This window comes from Scyliorhinus torazame, chromosome 14 (genome assembly GCF_047496885.1).
Source record: "Scyliorhinus torazame isolate Kashiwa2021f chromosome 14, sScyTor2.1, whole genome shotgun sequence".
In the NCBI taxonomy this organism is placed as follows: Eukaryota; Metazoa; Chordata; class Chondrichthyes; order Carcharhiniformes; family Scyliorhinidae; genus Scyliorhinus; species Scyliorhinus torazame.
Genome location: NC_092720.1, coordinates 13457214 through 13473942, shown reverse-complemented (window position 1 = coordinate 13473942; position 16729 = coordinate 13457214). Strand labels below are relative to the sequence as shown.

The following is a 16729-nucleotide window of genomic DNA, read 5'->3' as shown; positions in this document are numbered from 1 at the left end:
AGTGTAGAGGGAGCTTTACTCTGTATCTAACCCCATGCTGTACCTGTCCTGGGAGTGTTTGATGGGGACAGTGTAGAGGGAGCTTTACTCTGTATCTAATCCCGTGCTGTTCCTGTCCTGGGAGTGTTTGATGGGGACAGTGTAGAGGGAGCTTTACTCTGTATCTAATCCCGTGCTGTACCTGTCCTGGGAGTGTTTGATGGGGACAGTGTAGAGGGAGCTTTACTCTGTATCTAACCCCGTGCTGTACCTGTCCTGGGAGTGTTTGTTGGGGACAGTGTAGAGGGAGCTTTACTCTGTATCTAACCCCGTGCTGTACCTGTCCTGGGAGTGTTTGATGGGGACCGTGTGGAGTGAGTTTTTACTCTGTATTTTACCCCATGGTGCACGAACATTTAAAGCTCCGACATTGGGAAATGCCAAGTCCCACTGTACAAGTGGGACATGTTTGGCCTTTGAGTGAGATTTCCACTCAATATCTTTCAAAACCCAGCTTGATTGTTGGGTGGAGATAATGTAGGCCTCATCCTGATATTGGGCCGGATTACCCAGCTATTGTCATGTGCTCTGGGATAACACAGGCTGCAACTGGATGCAGCTTTAACCAAAAGATACTCCAGACCTTGAAGTTAGTTCAATCTGATTTATTGAACCAGTAGCACAGTTAGCACAGTTCTCTATGAGTTCGACTCTCTGCTAACCTAAGTGTGGTTACTCTGTCTGATTGAACCAGACTAGCTCTTAGCCACGTGCTGGAGGTGTGATACTGTACATACACCCTGACTCACTCTGCAGATGTTCATCAGTGGAAAGAGGCGGAGTGTGAGTGCCTCGTGCCTTTTATAATGAGATACCACCCCTGAGTGTCCTGCCTGCTCATTGGTCATGTCCTGTTCTCTGTGTTCATTAGCTGCCTGTCTGTGCCTGTCTGTATATCATTATCTGCATGTCTGCATATCATGACATCTCCCCCTTATTCTTAATGTTTTGTTGGCATATGGGAACGTACTAACATGTGGTGGCATATATTAACATATTTACAAGCAGTGGCATATGTGAATGTATTTACATGTGAAGTCAGCTGTCTAATGTGAGAAAACAGAACATAGCAAACAAAAGAAATGTTCATAAGTCCAGTCTCTGTGACTTGCGGCTGATCCTTGTCGACCGCCGGAGCGGTGGTGGCGGGGACGACGGTGCCTTGACAGGCGGGATCCATCAGCCATTCGTACAACATACGAGCGGGGCGCAGCCTGTCGAACAATGACAGCTGGAGCAGACCAGCCATCATCCGGTATCTTGATCCTGACAGTGTCTGCCGGGGATAACACGGGCAAATTGGTGGCATGAGCATCATAGCCATGCTTCTGATGGATTCGGAGCTGCTGCACCTTCTGCAGCACCGGGAGGTGATCCAGGTTGGGCATGTGTATGGCTGGAAGGGTCGTTCGCAGGTCCCAGTTCATCAGGAGTTGAGACGGCGACATACCAGTGGACAGTGGGGTCGCCTTGTACGCAAGCAGCGCGAGGTAGATGTCAGAAGCAGAATCTGCGGCCTTGCAGATGAGCTGTTTCACAATGTGCACCCCTTTTTCAACCTTCCCATTGGACCGCGGATAGTGTGGGCTGGAAGTGACATGTTTGCAATGGTATGACCATTTGTGGCTGTTGAAGCACGGGCCATTGTCACTCATGACAGTGAGTGGGATACCATGCCTGGAGAACATCTCCTTACAGGCCTTGATGACGGTCCGAGATGTGAGGTCTGAGAGCTTCACGACTTCAGGGTAATTGGAGAAATAGTCAATAATCAACACATAGTCGCGACCATTCGCATGAAAGAGGTCGATGCCAATCTTGGACCACGGGGAGCTCTCGATTTCATGCTGCTGGAGCGTCTCCTTGCTCTGCGCTGGCTGGAAGCGTTGACAGGTCGCACAGTTGAGGACCATGTTCGAGATGTCCTGGCTAATACCGGGCCAGTAGACAGCCTGCCTGGCTCTGCGTCTGCACTTTTCCACACCCAGGTGTCCCTCATGGATTTGGCGGAGCACCAAGCTCTGGAGACTGAGTGGAATGACAATCCGGTCCAGCTTGAGGAGGATACCATCAATCACCGCCAGGTCGTCCTTTATATTGTAAAATTGAGGGCACTTCCCTTTCTGCCAGCCATTGACGAGGTGGTGCATGACACGCTGCAAGAGGGGTCTTTGGCTGTCTCTTCGCGGATACGAACCACCTTCTCATCAGACGCCGGGAGGGTGCTAGCACACAGCTGCACCTGTGATTCAATCTGCCGGATGATTTCCAGCGGTTCACTAGGCAAGGTGATGGAGCGGGACAAGGCATCAGCGTAATGAGCTCCTTGCCCGGCGTGTACACTAAGTCAAAGTCATACAGTCTAAGTTTGAGGAGGATCCGCTGCAACTGAGGCGTCATGTCGTTCGGGTCCTTGTGGACAATGTGGACCAGAGGCCTGTGATCCGTCTCGACTGTGAATGTCGGCAGGCCGTAGACATAGTCGTGAAAATTGAGAATGCCAGTGAGAAGGCCCAGGCATTCCTTCTCTATTTGCACATACCGTGTTTCAGTGGGCGTCATGGCCCTCGATGCGTAGGCTACCGGTGCCCAGGATGAAGTGTCATTGCGTTGAAGCAGCACCGCACCGATGCCATCCTGGCTCGCATCTGTCGAGATCTTCGTCTCCCTGTCTGGGTCGAAAAATACCAAGACGGGTGCAGCGGTGAGCTTGGCTTTCAGCTCCAACCACTCTGCCTGATGTGCTGCCTTCCACTCAAAGGCAGTGGACCTTTTCCACCAGGTTTCGTAGGGCCGTGGTGTGTGAGGCCAGGTTTGGGATGAACTTGCCCAGAAAATTGACCATGCCCAGGAAGTGCAATACTGCTCTTGTCTTCAGGGACCTTCATGGCTTTGATGGCCTTGACCTTGTCTGTGTCCGGGCGCATACCCTGCTGAGAGATCTGGTCACCTAGGAACTTGAGTGTCGACATGCCAAAGCAACATTTGGACCTGTTCAGCTTCAGGCCATTGGCATGGACACGGCGGAATACCTGCTGGAGACGGGAAACATGCTCTTCAGGGGTTGTGGACCGTAGGATGATGTTGTCCACGTACACACGAACCCCTTCAATGCCCTCCATCATCTGCTCCATATTGCAATGGAAGATCGCCGATGCCGAGACAATGCCAAACGGCATGCGATTATAGTAATATCAGCAAACGGTGTGTTGAAGGTGCAGAGCCTTCTGCTGGACTCATCCAGCTGGATTTGCCAAAATCCATGTGACGTATCTAACTTGGTGAAAAAAAATGCGTGTGCCATCTCACTGGTGAGTTCCTCCCGCTTCGGGATGGGGTCGTGTTCACGCATTATTTTCTTATTGAGATCCTTGGGATCAACGCAGATGCGCAGGTCTCCCAAAGGCTTTCTAACGCGTACCATCGAGCTGACCCAGTCAGTCAGTTTGGTTACCTTGGAAATGATGCCCTCTTGCTGAAGATCCTTGAGCTGTGCCTTCAGGCGCTCCCTCAGCGGAGCCGGGACCCGGCGTGGTGCGTGGACCACTGGCTTGGCATCAGGTCGTAGCAGAATCTTGTATCGATATGGCAGCGTGCCCATCCCGTCGAACACATCCGGATACTGAGCGAGGATGTCGTCAATGCCTGCCTGAAGATCCACATTGGAGGATGTCGTTGTGTAAACCCGCTGCACGAGGTCCAGCTGCTTGCAGGCATGCGCGCCAAGTAAGGATGCCCTGTCTGGCTTGACAATTTCAAAACGTAGCCGTGCATGGGTGCTCCGGTTGGAGACGAGTAGATGGCAGGATCCCAGTGCCATGATGGCATTTCCGTTGTAGTCCAGGAGCCTGCAGGCTGCTGGAAGGGCCTTGGGGGGCTTCTTGATGCGTTTGAAATCTGCCTGTGAGAGGAGGTTGGCAGAAGCACCTGTGTCCAGCTTAAACTGGATGGAGCAGCGGTTGACCTGCGTCACTGCACACCATTCGTCCGCAGAATCCACAGCGAGGATGGATTGAATTTGCGATGAGTTGGATGTGGAATATTCACATTTGGTAATGATGCCCACACAGTAGGCGGAGTCCAAGCATTCTTCCTCTGGATCCGTTGTGCAGCCAGGATCAGAATCCTGTAATCGTTGTTGCACACTCTGAACGCGACGCTGTCGGAGTTGGGAGCGCTGGCCCCTGACTGGTGGTGCAGACCTGCACAAGGCTGCATAGTGTCCAGGCTTCCCGCAGTTTAAACATCGCCTGCCTCTTGCAGGGCAGTGTTTCTTTAAGTGGGCGTTTCCGCAGTTCGAGCACGTCATGACGTTGGCGACTTGACGCTCCGCGCGTCGTCGCACATGCGCAGTGCGGGTATCGGCCGCTTCGTTATCCAGTTCGCATCGCGCATGCGTGGGGCCCCAGGAAAAGCGCGCGAAATGGCCGCTTTCATCAATGCTGAGGCGCTGCATCCGGGAGATGGCCTGCACACTCTCTGCCTCGTGGGAGGCAAGTTTCTCATTTTCAGCCGATTTGTACTGGGCATAGCGATTTTTGGCGTGCTCATGCACTGTGCATGTTTCAATCGTGACTGGCAGGGTCATGTGCTTGATTTTCAGTAGCTGCTCTCAGAGGATCAGAGTGAACTCCAAAAACGATTTGGTCTCTGATCATGGAGTCAGCAATATCACCAAAGTTGCAGGACAGCGCTAGTCGGCGGAGGTTAGTTAAGAAGGAGTTGAAAGATTCATCTTTACCTTGTAGACGCTGTTTCAATATGTAGCACTTGAAGATTTCATTGGTGTCCACTTCACAGCGACTGTCCAACATGTCCAGGATGGTCTGAAACTTTGTCTTATCCTGGCCTTCGGTGAAGTGAAAAGAGTTGAAGAGTTCGATGGCTTCATCACCCGCTGTTGGGAGGAGAAGCTCGATCTTCCTTGCATCAGACGCACCCACGAGGTCCGAAGCTTTGATGTACAGCAGAAACCTTTGCTTGAATGTCCGCCAGTTGGCACTGAGATTGCCGGAGGTCCTGAGCTGGTGAGGAGCCTGAATCTTCTCCATGGTGCCGGGGTACATTCGCTGGTCGTCACGGAACGGACTGAGGTAAACCACCTAGATTAAGCAGTCTCCTGGCAGCATCTTGTGTTCTGTACTCTGGGATAACACAGGCTGCAACTGGATGCAGCTTTAACCAAAAGATACTCCAGACTTTGAAGTTAGTTCAATCTGAGTTATTGAACCAGTAGCACAGTTAGCACAGTTCTCGAGTTCGACTCTCTGCTAACCTAAGTGTGGTTACTCTGTCTGACTGAACCAGACTAGCTCTTAGCCACGTGCTGGAGGTGTGATACTGTACATACACCCTGACTCACTCTGTAGATGTTCATCAGTGGAAAGAGGCGGAGTGTGAGTACCTCGTGCCTTTTTTTAATGAGATACCACCCCTGAGTGTCCTGCCTGCTCATTGGTCATGTCCTGTTCTCTGTGTTCATTAGCTGCCTGTCTGTATATCATTATCTGCATGTCTGCACATCATGACACCAGCGTCAAAGTGTCTTTGCACAAATATTGGTGAAACTCTGGAACTCTAACCCCGAAAAAGGTTGTGAATACTGAGGGTCAATGCTGGGCCTGTGGGTAAAAGTGTAAATAGGGTGAGAATGAATCAGCCGCAGTTCCATACTCTGTGCAAGTGGCAGAAAATCCAGCAGGGTGTACAATCACCCTGCTCAATAATCATCAGTTTTACTCCACTGCCCCAAACTGATCTTACCCCTCTGAGAGTCAGCATGCTTTCAACCAAGGAACAGGGAAATTCCCAGTCAATCACTGATGCTCACTCACTGTCTAATATGCACAGGAGCAAGAACGCCGATCGGTTGGCCTATTCTTGTGCGTTCCGGATCAATGGGCAGCATCTCCTCTACTTTGTTTGAAGGTTGTGGGTTCAAACCCCACGCCAGAGAATTAAAAATCTATGCAGACAATCGCTGTGTGGCACTAAGGGAATGATGTCTATTGGGTGGGATGTTAAATCAATGTCCACCTGCCCTCTCAGATGAACGTATAGTTCCCACAGCCCTATTGGAAGAAGTGCTGTGGCCTTTTCTCCGGTGCCCCGGCCATTATTTACCCCTCAGCCACCATCATTGGGGGGGAAATAAAAGATTATCTGGCCGTTTGTCACATTGCTGTTTCTGGGATCTTGCTGTGCCCAAATTAGCTGCTGTGTATCCGACATTAGAACAATGACTGCACTTCCTGCATCCTGCAGCTGTGAAAGGTGCTATGGAAATGCAGGACTTTCTTGCTAATGGCGTTGAAAGAACAGATGTTTAAGAGGCGGTTAAATTTTGGATGAATACTCTTGCATTGATTTAAGAGTTGCGGAGGGTGAAATTGGTTTTGGGGGAAGAGCGCACATTCGATGTTGGTTAACCAGTGACTGGCTGGTGTCCGATCCCCTTTGCATCCAGGTCAAGGCACGAAGCTGCAGGCGTGCCGTAAATCAATCCAACACTACATTCGCACCCCACCTGCCCTCGGACTCCCTCGCCGCCCCTAATCACTTGGGGCATTCAACCTTGTGACAAGCTGGCTATTACAGGAGCAGATAGAAATCAAATCAAATAAAGAGCAGCCTGTCCAAGAACATCAGCAACTTGGTGGTTGAGGGGTATTTAACGTATGATTTCTGATTTTCAGGTCCCCTTGCCATTTTCCAAAATATTGCTTTCCTGGTCAGTTTCAGTCTTCTCGTTTTAAATTGGCTTCTGAGGACTCTTTCCACAAGAATGTTTGAATATTTTTTGGTTTAGAGTGCCACTTACTGGCAGCTGTGTGGCACTATCAGCCCGTGTCTGTGTGTGACATTGTCATAGAAACAGGCAGGAGGAGGCGATTCGGCCCTACAATTCATTATGATCATGGCTGATCCTCCAACTCAGCAGCCTAATCCTGCTTTTCCCCCACATTCTTTGAACCCTTTATTCCAAGTGCTGCATCTAACTGCTGCTTGAAAACATGTTTTGGCCTCAACTACTTCCTGTGGTAATGAATTCCACAGGCCGACCACTCTCTGGGTGAAGAAATGTCTCCTCAGCTCTGTCCCAAATGGTCTACCCCGTACCCTCAGACTGTGACCCATGGGGCACGATTCTCCGACCCCCCACCGGGTCGGAGAATCGCCGGGGGCTGGCGTGAGTCCCGCCCCCGCCGTGTCCTGAATTCTCCGCCACCAGAGATTCGGCGGGAATCGCGCCGGTCGACGGGCCCACCCCCGGCGATTCTCCGGCCTGCAATGGGCCGAAGTCCCGCCGCTGTCGACCCTCTCCAGCCGGCGTGGATTAAACCACCTCCCTTACTGGCGGGAGCAGGTGGCGCGGGCGGGCTCCGGGGTCCTGGGGCGGGGGGGTGCGGGGCGATCTGGCCCCGGGGGGTGCCCCCACGGTGGCCTGGCCCGCGATCGGGTCCCACCGATCCGCGGGCGGGCCTATGCCGTGGGGGGCACTCTTTTTCTTCCGCCTTCGCCATGGTCTTCACTATGGTGGAGGCGGAAGAGACCCCCTCCCCTGCGCATGCACGGGGATGCCGTGAGCAGCAGCTGACGCTCCCGCGTATGCGTCGCCCGGCGAAGTCCTTTCGGTGCCGGCTGGCGTGGCGCCAAAGGCCTTTCCCGCCAGCCGGTCGAGCGCAAACCACTCCGGCGCGGGCCTAGCCCCTCAAGGTGAGGGCTTGGCCCCTAAAGGTTCGGAGAATTCCGCACCTTTGGGGCGGCCCGACGCCGGAGTGATCCGCGTCGTTTTTGGCGCCGGGACGCGGACATCGCGCCAGTTTGCGGAGAATCCCGCCCCTGGTTCTGGACACCTCCACCATCAGGAACATCCTTCCTGCATCTACCCTGTCCAGTCCTGTTAGAATTTTATAGGTTTCTATGAGATCCCCCCTCATTCTCCTGAAGACCGGCGACAAACCAACTCAGTTTCTCCTCATACATCAGTCCCGCCACCCCAGGCCTGGGGAACCTTCGCTGCACTCCCTCCATAGCAAGAACATCCTTCCTCAGATAAGGACACCAAAACTGCCCACAATACTCCAGGTGTGGCCTCACCTTGTCAGTCTGTGACACTGTCTGTGTGAACATCAAGTGCAGCAAGGAGTGGACCTGGCGTCCTATAGCTTCATGTTCTGATTGGGTAAGCAGGTAATAGAGTCACAAGGCAGAGAAGCTATTGAGGTGAGGACCAAGTCAAAACTGTGACCTCTACCACCTAGGAGGTCAAGGGCAGCCAGTAATGGGATATTCACACGCAGCTACATGGGCCGGGATTCTCCCCGACCCGGCGGGGCGGGGGGTCCCGGCGGGATGGAGTGTCAGGAACCACTCCGGCGTCGGGCCACCCCAAAGGTGCGGATTTCCCCGCACCTTTAGGGGCCAAGCACTCACAATCAGGGGCTAAGAGCTCGCCGGAGTGGTTGCTGTCCCGCCGGCTGGCGTGGAAGGCCTTTGGCGCCACAGCAGCCGGGGCCGATAGGACTTCGCCGGGCGGCGGAAGTCCGCGCATGCGTGGGGGCGTCAGCGGCCACTGACGTCATCCCCGGGCATGCGCAGGGGGGTGTGTCTCTTATGCGTCGGCCATCGCGGAGGCTGTGGCCGAGGCGGAAGGAAAAGAGTGCCCCCACGGCACAGGCCCGCCCGCGGATCGGTGGGACCCGATCGCGGGCCAGGCCACCGTGAGGGCACCCCCCGGGGGCCAGATCGCCCCGCGCCCCCCCCCCCCCCCAGGACCCCGGAGCCCGCCCGCACCGCCTGTCCCGCCGGTAAGGGAGGTGGTTTGATTCTCGCCGGCGGGACAGGCATGACAGCAGCGGGACTTCGGCCCATCGCGGGCCGGAGAATCGCCGGGGGGGGGGGGGGGCTGCCGACTGGCGCGGTGCCATCCCCGTCCCCGCCGAATACCCGGTGCCGGAGAATTCGGCAACCGGCGGGGGTGGGATTCACGCCGCCCCTCCCCCCCCCCCCCGGCGATTCTCCGACCCGGCGGGGGGTCGGAGAATCCCGCCCATGTTCTCCAGGTTCAAAGTTATACCGTCAACATTTTCTCATTCTCTAGGTTTGGAATAAATTTCAATTATTACTCATTCCAAATTGCCCTCGAGGAGATCGTGGTGAGCTACATTCCCCTGCCCCTGCAGTTTACAAGGTGAAGGTACACCATGGGAATACCTCAAGCTGCAGGTTCCCCTCCAAGCCACGCACCATCCTGATATAGAACATAGAACATTACAGCGCAGTCCAGGCCCTTCGGCCCTCGATGTTGCGCCGACCTGTGAAACCACTCTAAAGCCCATCTACACTATTCCCTTATCGTCCATATGTCTATCCAATGACCATTTGAATGCCCTTAGTGTTGGCGAGTCCACTACTGTTGCAGGCAGGGCATTCCACGCCCTTACTACTCGATGAGTAAAGAACCTACCTCTGACATCTGTCTTATATCTATCTCCCCTCAATTTAAAGCTATGTCCCCTCGTGCTAGACATCACCATCCAAGGAAAAGGGCTCTCACTGTCCACCCTATCCAATCCTCTGATCATCTTGTATGCCTCAATTAAGTCACCTCTTCACCTTCTTCTCTCTAACGAAACCAGCCTCAAGTCCCTCAGCCTTTCCTCATAAGATCTTCCCTCCATACCAGGCAACATCCTGGTAAATCTCCTCTGCACCCTTTCCAATTCTTCCACATCCTTCCTATAATGCAGCGACCAGAATTGCACGCAATACTCCAAATGCGGCCGCACCAGAGTTTTGTACAGCTGTAACATGACCTCATGGCTCCGAAACTCAATCCCTCAACCAATGAGAGCTAACACACCGTACGCCTTCTTAACAACCCTTTCAACCTGGGTGGCAACTTTCAGGGATCTATGTACATGGACACCAAGATCTCTCTGCTCATCCACACTGCCAAGAATCTTACCATTAGCCCAGTACTCTGTCTTCCTGTTATTCCTTCCAAAATGAATCACCTCACACTTTTCTGCATTAAACTCCATTTGCCACCTCTCAGCCCAGCGCTGCAGCTTATCTATGTCCCTCTGTAACTTGTAACATCCTTCCGCACTGTCCACAACTCCACCGACTTTAGTGTCATCTGCACATTTACTCACCCATCCTTCTACGCCCTCCTCCAGGTCATTTATAAAAATGACAAACAGCAGTCGCCCCAAAACAGATCCTTGTGGCACACCACTAGTAACTGGACTCCAGTCTGAACATTTCCCATCAACCACCATCCTTTGTCTTCTTCCAGCTAACCAATTTCCGATCCAAACTGCTAAATCACCCTGAATCCCATGCCTCCGTATTTTCTGCAGTAGCCTACCGTGGGGAACCTTATCAAACGCTTTACTGAAATCCATATACACCACATCAACTGCTTTACCCTCATCCACCTGTTTGGTCACCTTCTCAAAGAACTCAATAAGGCTTGTGAGGCATGACCTACCCTTCACAAAACCATGTTATCTATCTCTAATCAAATTATTCCTTTCCAGATGATTATACATCCTATCTCTTATAAACCTTTCCAAGATTTTGCCCACAACAGAAGTAAGGCTCACTGGTCTATAGTTACTGGGGTTGTCTCTACTCCCCTTCTTGAACAAGGGGACAACATTTGCTATTCTCCAGTCTTCTAGCACTATTCCTGTAGACAAAGATGACTTAAAGATCAAAGCCAAAGGCTCAGCAATCTCCTCCCTAGCTTCCCAGAGAATCCTAGGATAAATCCCATCCAGCCCAGGGGACTTATCTATTTTCACACTTTCTAGAATTGCTAACACCTCCTCCTTATGAACCTCAAGCCCTTCTAGTCTAGTAGCCTGAATCTCAGTATTCTCCTCGACAACATTGTCTTTTTCCTGTGTGAATACTGACGAAAAATATTCATTTAGCACCTCTCCTATTTCCTCGGACTCCAAGCACAACTTCCCACTACTGTCCTTGACTGGCCCTACTCCTACCCTAGTCATTCGTTTATTCCTGACCTATCTATAGAAAGCTTTAGGGTTATCCTTGATCCTACCTGTCAAAGACTTCTCATGTTCCCTCCTGGCTCTTCTTAGCTCTCTAGGTCCTTCCTAGCTAACTTGTAACTCTCGAGCGCCCTAACTGAACCTTCATGTCTCATCTTTACATAAGCCTCCTTCTTCCTCTTGACAAGTGTTTTGACTGCTTTAATAAACCACGGTTCCCTTGCTCGACCACGTCCTCCCTGCCTGACAGGTACCTACTTATCAAGGACATGCAGTAGCTGTTCCTTGAACAAGCTCCACATTTCCATTGTGCCCATCCCCTGCAGTTTTCCTCTCCATCTGATGCATCCTAAGTCTTACCTCATCACATCATAATTGCCTTTCCCCCAGATATAACTCTTGCCCTGCGGTATATACCTATCCCTTTCCATCACTAAAGTAAACGTAATCGAATTGTGGCCACTATCACCAAAGTGCTCACCTACCTCCAAATCTAACACCTGTCCTGGTTCATTACCCAGTACCAAATCCAATATGGCCTCGCCTCTCGTTGGCCTATCTACATACTGTGTCAGGAAACCCTCCTGCACACATTGGACAAAAACAGACCCATCTAAAGTACTCGAACTCTAGCGTTTCCAGTCAATATTTGGGAAGTTAAAGTCCCCCATAACAACTACCCTGTTGCTTTCGCTCCTATCCAGAATCATCTTTGCAATCCTTTCCTCTACATCTCTGGAACTTTTCGGAGGCCTATAGAAATAGACATGGAGATAGACCCTCTATTGTTCCATCGTTGAGCATTTTGATCCAGCAATGAGGAAGGAATGCTGATCTGTGCTCAGCTCAGCTCAGGATGCTGGGTGACTGGGAGGGTAGCATGCAGGTGGCGGTATTCCCATGCGTCTATTGCCTTTTCCGTTCCAGGTGGCAGAGGCCACGGGTTTGGAAAGTGCTGTCAAAGGAACCTTGGTGAGTTGCTGCAGCACATCTTGTAGCTGTAACAACATTGTTGCCGCTGTGAGTCAGCGGTGGTGGGGGTGTGGGTGGGGGGGGAGAATTGAATGTCTAAATTGGTGATAAATTGGCTGCTTTGTCTTGGATGGTATCAGGCTTCTTGCAAGTGGAGAGTATTCCTTCACACTCCTGACTTGTGCCTTGTCGATGGTGGGCAGGCTCTGAGGGGGGGAGGGGGGTGTCAGGAGGTGAGTTACTCGCTGCAGAATTCCCAGCCTCTGACCTGCTCTGGTAGCCGCAGTATTTATAAGGTTTGTCCTGTTCAGTTTCTGGTCAATGGTAACCCCCAGGATGTTGATAGTGGGGAATTCAGTGATGGCAATGCCATTGAATGTCAATGGGAGATGCCTAGATTCTGTCATGTTGGAGATGGTCGTTGTCTGGCGTGTGGCGTGAATGTAACTTGCCCCTTGCCAGCCCAAGCCTGAATGTCTCACTACATTTGGACATGGACTGCTTCAGTGTCTGAGGAGTCGCTCACGGTGCTGAACATTGACCAATCATCTGCGAACATCCCCACTTCTGACCTTATGATGGAAGGAAGGTCATTGATGAAGCAGCTGAAGATGGTTATACGTCAATTCTATTGACTGATGGCATTACGGAAAGTTTATCTGCCTTGTACTCCAAATCATTAAGACTAATAATAGATCCACAGAGAAAAGATCAAAACAAATTTAATCATATGTACATTTATGACATTCACATTGACACATAGAACAGTAATATTTACAGAAGAGGTTGTGATGCGCTCCATCCGATAGTATTCAAGCCACTTCCTATGATGGCCCAATGTCATTTCCCCCAGTATGTGGGGCATTGCTACAGTGGCCTGGTTGAGGTGGGGGTTTAAAAGTGAGGTACAGACACAAGACAGAAGCTGGGTGAGAAGACAGGAGGAGGAGTGACAGAGGTGATAATGGTGAGGAGCTCCTGGGTTTGATGCTTGGCGTGAGGGTCGACCTGAGCCTCAATCTCAGTAACAGTCAAAATCAACCAACCACAGCCTCCTGGGCACTGACTGTCTTATACGGTGCAGGTAAAGCCACGCCTTGCGTCTGTGGCAGCTGAGAAGCTATCAAAACCCCTCCCACCACCCTGTGTAGACTTATCCTCACACCTATGGTGAGCAGTGCTCATAACATGTGATCCTTTATGACTGGCTGTCCCACCGTTTCAGCTGGGAGACAGGCTTGAAAGAAAACTGGGAAGACATTTCCTTGCACTTGGGAAAACTGAATGCTCTGGGTGCAGTTACAGGGGGAGGGAGCGAAGGTTACACATTCTCACAGAACTCCTTCCAGCCATTAATCTAAATGTTGAGTGGCTCGCTCACAGGCATGCACTCTATCATCACCCAAATTTCATTCCTGAATTCACTGATTCAACGGCACCAAGAATACCTGGCATTCATTGAATGAATAGAGGGCAGCACAGTGGTTAGCACTGTCGCTTCACAGCACCAGGGTCCTAGGTTCGATTCCCGGCTTGGGTCACTGTCTGTGTGGAGTCTGCACCTTCTCCCCGTGCCTGCGTGGGTTTCCTCCGGGTGCTCCAGTTTCCTCCCACAAGTCCCGGAAGACGAGCTTGTTAGGTGAATTGGACATTCTGAATTCTCTCTCTGTGTACCTGAACAGGCACTGGAATGTGGCAACTAGGGGCTTTTCACAGTAACTTCATTGCAGTGTTAATGTAAGCCTACTTGTGACACCAATAAAAATTATTCTTATAGAACACAATGGCTTACAAAGTAAAAAAGTGTCTACATATATACATATACACATATATACATCTACATATACGCATATACATATATATATATACATATACATATATACGTATATACATCTACATATATACATATACATATACATATTATTTCATACAGGATGTCTTTCTCTTTCAAAATTAAGTCTACAAAATTACGAGGGGCATGGACAGAGTGGATAGTCAGAGTTCTCTTTGTTCTTTGCATAGCAGAAGAATATATATTGCTCCTTTTTTCACTGTGTGCCCTCGCCTATTAGATGAAGTGCGCACTGACCCCACCCAACAGCTACATGCTCGGACTGTACATTTTATCAGTTACACTCCTCAAGTCTGAAAGTGGTGGATAGCGATGCCAGACTTCCCATGCGAGGCAATGGCAGCCTCTTCACCTCTATGGCTACTGTATGAAACGGTCTTAGGGAGCGACAGTAACTTGGAGCAATCGTAGGGTGAACTCATGCTAGCCTGTGGGAAGTCAGAAACCCTTCGGCATCTTCATGTTAATAAGCAAGGGGAAGGTGGGGGGAGGGCGGGTAGTTTATGAGCCGATGACTCCACCTATGGATCACAGCAAGGGCTCATGGAATTACCCCTCAATGTTCCTTTGTTAAGGTGAGGAATGTCAGTATTGGGGAATGGAAGACCTTTGGGAACTTTCCGACGACACTCAGCACTCACAGGTGAGGTACTGCACAGGATAGATGCAAAGTAAAGCTCTCCCTCTGGTCTGCTCAGATCAACAACCCTACAGTTTGCATTTCCTGTCACCATTACCTGTCACCATAGTGTCTAAGCGAGGGTACTTTACTATTGTGGGTCCAATGTCCACTTTGAACTCTGGGTCTTGACCACTCAAGCTCATTGCCTACTGGACCACTGTAGCCAGCAGGAAGAGTTGAAACTGGACCCAGGTCGCAGAGAGACAAGGGCACTGACCCTATGATCCAGTCCCCCATGAGGATTCACAGCTGGGCCCGTAGTCCTCAGCACTCTCAAGGACGGAGGAACCGCTTGATAATACAATTCTGATTCGTGTCTTCAAGCTGTGACTGACAACTTGTCGAGTTGATCTTCACGCAGTCTCCTACAAGATCTGCCGTGGCCAAGAAAAGAAGTAAAACTAGCCCAATGGACAACGGGGATTCGCGATACTTCCTTCCCCAGCCGTCTAACTGACCAGGAATGCGCCAAAAAAACTGGATCCTGCAGCCATATCAACCCAGCTGACGTTGCTGACAGTCACAAATATTCTGTCGTGGTAGTTGAGTTGAAACACTCCGCCCTGGTAAATGGAATGCAACTCATATTCCCTGTTCCGAGCCCAGCATATTGTCCGGGTGTTTTTCATTAAGAGAATAGGTTCAGGGTAGGCAGTATTCTTGTAGATATACTGCACCATCTGAGTGTTTCTGGAAACTGACAGCGAGTCAGCTGGGCTGGAGTCTGCAGCTTCGCAATATCGGAAGTAGGTCTGGCCATAGATGTAATAGAGTCCAGTTTTCGGGATAATCAGCTCTCCATCTTTGTATTCCACACTGTGCAGGAACGCTAGCCCTCTCTCGGGATCCCAGGTGCGGATTTTCTGTCCTTGAAGCTTCCTTGACACTGGACCTGCAACATTAACACAGTAAAAGCTGAGTGACAACAGGCTCGAGTAGGCCAAAGATCTATCGGCAATGGCGAGCGGAGCATTTAATCTCTCGAGTTTAGAAGAAGGGGAGGCGAAGTCATTGAGACGTAGTGAAGGAGGTTGATAGGGTGCATTCTGAGCGGTAGTTTCTAATAGCTGGGTAACCTGAAACACAGGGTGGCCCAGTCTCAGGGTAGGAGGGGGGGGTCGATCATTTCGGATTGAGATGAGAAGTCTCTTCACTCAAAGGGTTCGGAATCTTTGAGATTCTCTCCCCCCAGCAGGTTGAGGACGGTCGAGTGCCTCTCAGGTGGCGATGGGCAGATCTTTGGTCTCTCTCAAAGTGGCCTGGAGAGTGAAGTTGAGGCAAAAAGATCAGCCGTGATGGCATTGGTTGGAGGAGCAGGCTTGATGGGCCGAATGGTCTGCACCTGCCCCTATCTCTTTTCGAGTGGAATCTTCCCAAGGCAGCAGAGGCAGGTTTGGGGGTGGGGACATGAAGTTTTTTTGAAGCTGGATGCTAGAGTGGCTTCCCAACACGCTGGGGTCTCTGGGAAATCCAGCAGGAGGCACTGTCCCTCACACCGCTGGCCTCTATTTTTTACATTTTCGCCGCACATGGGGGAAGGCCTCCATTTTGAAGGGTTCTCATGTGTTCCTCCCTACCCATCGGCGCCACCTCCCCAATGGGACTGTCCTCCACTCAGTGCTGCAAGCACCCCCCCCTCCAGAATCATAGAATTTACAGTGCAGAAGGAGGCCATTCGGCCCATCGATGTCTGCACCGGGGACAGCGGATTCTGAGGTAGGCCGCTTTGTCAGCTGAGCACCTCCTTGACGATCCTGCTGCCGTGCTTCTGAGCCGTCCCGAAGCCTGAGGTCTTTCCATAGGGATTCCACCCACAGGGACAGGAGGGGGCCATTCAATCCTTCCGGAACATTCCAGCGTGCCGTTAGATTACACCTCATCTGCCTCTTAATTTCCCACCTTGTTCCTGAAAGCCGCTGTGCCCATGCGTAACAAAAATCTTCTACTCTCAGGATTGACATTTTCAAGTGACCTCCAGCAATGACAGCTTTCCCAGGAGACTCCCTCTTCCCTTTGTGTAAGGGACAGCTTCCTGATATCACTCCTGAAAAACCTGGCTCTTATTTTAAGGGACTGCCCTTTTGTTCTGGACTCTCCCCGTCAGAAGGAATAATTCCTCTCTACATAAACTATCAACATCTTTAATCGTTTTAAACT

General features: G+C 51.1%; 2 protein-coding genes across 3 annotated transcripts in view; both read right to left on the bottom strand.

The window, feature by feature from the left end:
* dynlt2b (dynein light chain Tctex-type 2B) overlaps positions 1-16729 on the bottom strand; it is an 832392-nt gene that overhangs the window by 444618 nt on the left and 371045 nt on the right. The gene's annotated exons all lie outside the window — the stretch shown is intronic.
* tnfsf10 (TNF superfamily member 10) overlaps positions 12745-16729 on the bottom strand; it is a 39750-nt gene continuing 35765 nt past the window's right edge. For both annotated transcript variants that reach the window (XM_072473713.1, XM_072473712.1), the window contains one exon: positions 12745-15464. In XM_072473713.1, the coding sequence (XP_072329814.1) occupies positions 15022-15464 (443 nt within the window). In that variant the 3' untranslated portion in view covers positions 12745-15021. The remainder of the gene's footprint in view (positions 15465-16729) is intronic.